The sequence below is a fragment of the Pinus tabuliformis genome, chromosome X (assembly GCF_031772625.1).
Source record: "Pinus tabuliformis cultivar Carrire ecotype Pingquan chromosome X, CPIR1, whole genome shotgun sequence".
Lineage (NCBI taxonomy): Eukaryota > Viridiplantae > Streptophyta > Pinopsida > Pinales > Pinaceae > Pinus > Pinus tabuliformis.
In genome coordinates, this window is record NC_142308.1 from 1,730,666,091 (window position 1) to 1,730,669,399 (window position 3,309).

At 34.9% G+C, this 3,309-nt stretch overlaps 1 protein-coding gene across 1 annotated transcript; it reads right to left on the reverse strand.

Moving 5' to 3' along the window:
• Positions 1 to 266: 266 nt before the first annotated feature.
• On the reverse strand, positions 267 to 1,043 carry LOC149146700 (uncharacterized). Its single transcript, XM_089452840.1, has one exon. The coding sequence runs from the start codon at positions 1,041 to 1,043 to the stop codon at positions 267 to 269; it is 777 nt and encodes a 258-aa protein (XP_089308966.1).
• Positions 1,044 to 3,309: the final 2,266 nt, after the last annotated feature.

The window sequence follows — 3,309 nt, forward strand, 5'->3', positions numbered from 1 at the left end:
ATAATTTCCGTTGGCTCATTCTCATTGTCATCTTCTTCAGTCATTTTTCTTGCGTTCTCTTCTTCATCCTCCTGTAGGGCCTGGAATTTATTTTGACTTTCAGCTATTACAGGTTTCGCTTGTTGTTGTATCCTTATTCCTTCCTTGCCTGATTTTTTCCTCCTATGGACCTTCTGGAAGCCCATTTCCCCAGCATCTGCTCTCTCTGCCCTCCTTTTTTCTTCTTCTTGTTTTCTTGATATTTCCTCTTCTTTGTTTAAAGGGCACTACTTGTAAAGATGCTCGTATTCATGGCACCTTCTGAACCTGAAAGGTATGTGTTCATAATCCATTGGTTGCTGCCATATCTCATCATGGTATTCTAGCTCCATATATTCAGGCAGTGGCTCTGCTATATTCATATAGACGCATATCCTTGCATAAGATGTGTACTTCCCTCTTTTTGTTGACTCAGCTACTTTGACGAAGGTCCCAATTGTATTACCAATCCCTTCCAGAATGTCAGGGTCCCAGAACTCCACTGGTAGGCCAAATAATCTAACCCAAATGGGTGCTGCTAGCATTTTCTCATTGTCCGAGTTATATCTTTCTTCCCAATGTCTCATGAACAAGCCAGCATTATTCATAAAGTATGGTCCTTCTTCAAATTTTCTTTCCTTATCTTCCAGATTTGCAAATATCACTGTGAAAAATCCTTTCGCTCCTAGTATTAGATCTATATGCCCTTTTGGCTTCCATATTTGCTGTATCCATTTTACTAGGTCCTTTTCTGATGGCCAAAACCCTACAAACTTGCATATCAAGGCATGATCTCTCATATAGCATCTATAATCTTCAAGTTTGTTATTGGGTATTACATACCTTGGTTTCTTCTGTGCCCTCGGTAGGCATCGACCTCCTGTCTTGGTTTGCCAATGGTTCCCTAGTACTGGCGCATCTTTGCTGATCTCCTTTGGGTTTCTCTGCATTCCACTCCCGCTTGCTTCACCTGCCGTTATATTTTTGTAGGAGGGGATCTCTCCCCTCCCCTGCCTGCTTTCCATAGTTCCCTTCAGCTTTTCCTGGTATTGTTTATCCCCTGCCTCGTGTTATAGATTCGTAGCTCGTACTTGCTTGCAGAGGGATTACCCTTCTGCTTTTCCTCGCCGTTATCTCCCGTTCTCTTCAGCTTTTGTAAACCCTAAGATGTCAAACCCTTGCCCTGCCTTCCTTATTCGACGCTCCACGTTCCATGTCCCTTCTCCTTTCCTCCCAAAATAATTTACTTTTAATTACCACATGCAAAATCTATACTTAAATATTCTATTTAAAGTAGAAAATATATTATTATTATTACAAATAGTACACTTAAATATTTTAATATTTTAAAAAACGTATATAAAAATATGAAAGTAAAATATCAACTTAAAATTATTAACCCAATATATTCAATAAATAATAATGTGAAAAAAAATATTCAATTCTCAAATGTCATTCAATTCTCTATTTATTACCAATTAATAATTATTAATATTTTTCTTAATAAAAATTACTTAAATATTTTATTGTTCTTAAAAGCATATACATAAATGTGATGACTAAAATATCAACAAAAGGATTATTGACTTAATATATTCAATAAACAAGAGTGATAGCTCCATATTAGCATAGTCCTACCGCTTTTGGTAGTTATTGGTATGCTTGCATGGTTAAGGCCGTGTGGGGTCTGTCCTTTGTTATTATGAAAATGGATTTTTGTACATAGAAACTCTTCCCATTACTACAATGGGTATTGGCTGCAAAGCCCTTTGCGCTTTCAGAGTAAATGCTATTAAGCACTTGAATGATGTGTTGATTTTCTGTTGATTCACCAAAATAGGAGGTTGATTTAGTTTATGTGACATTTTCCCAAAACATTGTTGCAAAACAGGGCAATGTGTAGAAGAAGTGTATGGAGGAAGAATGTGTTCAAAAGTGTGCATGTGGGGGAATAAAGGTTCTCCACACATACTCCTCTTCTACACATCCTTTCGATTTGCTATGATAGATACTAGAAAGATTAATAATTCACATCTCTCACCATTCAAACTTGTTTGTCAAATAAATTGCAAATTAATGTTTTGCAGTTTGTGCTAGGTGGAATTGTGCGAAAGAAGTTTCTGGTAGGGATAATGTGTGCACAAGTACGAAAGTCAATGTATAATTGTTCTCCCACACATATCTTTCTTCCACACATGATTCAAGTTATGAAACTAATTTTAAAATGTCAATTTAAGATTAGTTATAAAGTGTTTTGTGTGGGTTTTACGCTTTGTTGTTATGAAGATGAACTTTTGTATGTGGAAATACCTCCCCTTTCTAGAATCTACTATAATGGATACTAGTTGTTAATCCCTTTGCACTTTCAAAGTAAATGGTATTAAACACTTGAACGATGTCCTGATTACATGTTGATTAGTCAAAATGGGAGGTTGATTGAGTTTATTTGATATTTCAACAAAATGTTTTTGCGAAACAAGGTATTGTGTAGAAGAAGTGTGTAGAGGGGTAATGTGCGCAGAAGTACACAAGTGCGTAAATAGAGGTTCTCCCATGCATATTCCTCTTTTTCACATCCTCTCAATCTATGACAATGAATACTAGCGAGATTAATAATTCAAATCTCTAACCATTCAAATTTCTGTAGAAAATATCTATGTGAAATGAAGTGGAAGTTAACGTTTTGCAGTTTTTGTTGGATAGAAATGTGTAGAAGAAGTGTCTGAGAGGGAGAATGTGTTCATAGGTGCGGAAGTCGACATATAATGGTTCTCCCACACATATCGCTCTTCCGCACATGATTCAAGTTATGAAACAATTTTTTAAATGTGAATTTAAGATCAATTCTAAAATTATGGCATTATTTGTAAAGTGCCATTTGTTAGTGTAGTGTGTAATAATATAAAATTAAATTATGATCTATTTAAAACTGAAATTAAACTATAGCAAATTATTATTTTGTGGCCTGAAAGCCTCATTTAAATGATTCTAAAACCTATCATTCAATGTAAGTTGAAACAACTTTTTGTAAGTGTTGGCAATTATGGATATTGCAATATTCTATGATGAATACTGATTGTGAAGCCATTTGCATGTTATTGATTTGTTTACCATTAGGAACCATTACACAATGCTTAAAAATAAATAATACTAAGCACTAGAACAGTGTCATGATTATGGGTTAATTCACTCAGTAAATGTCTACAAAGCCTTATCATTACACAATGCTTCAAAGTAAATGCTAATATGGACTAGAATGATGAATTACTTATGGTTCGATTTGCTCAATAA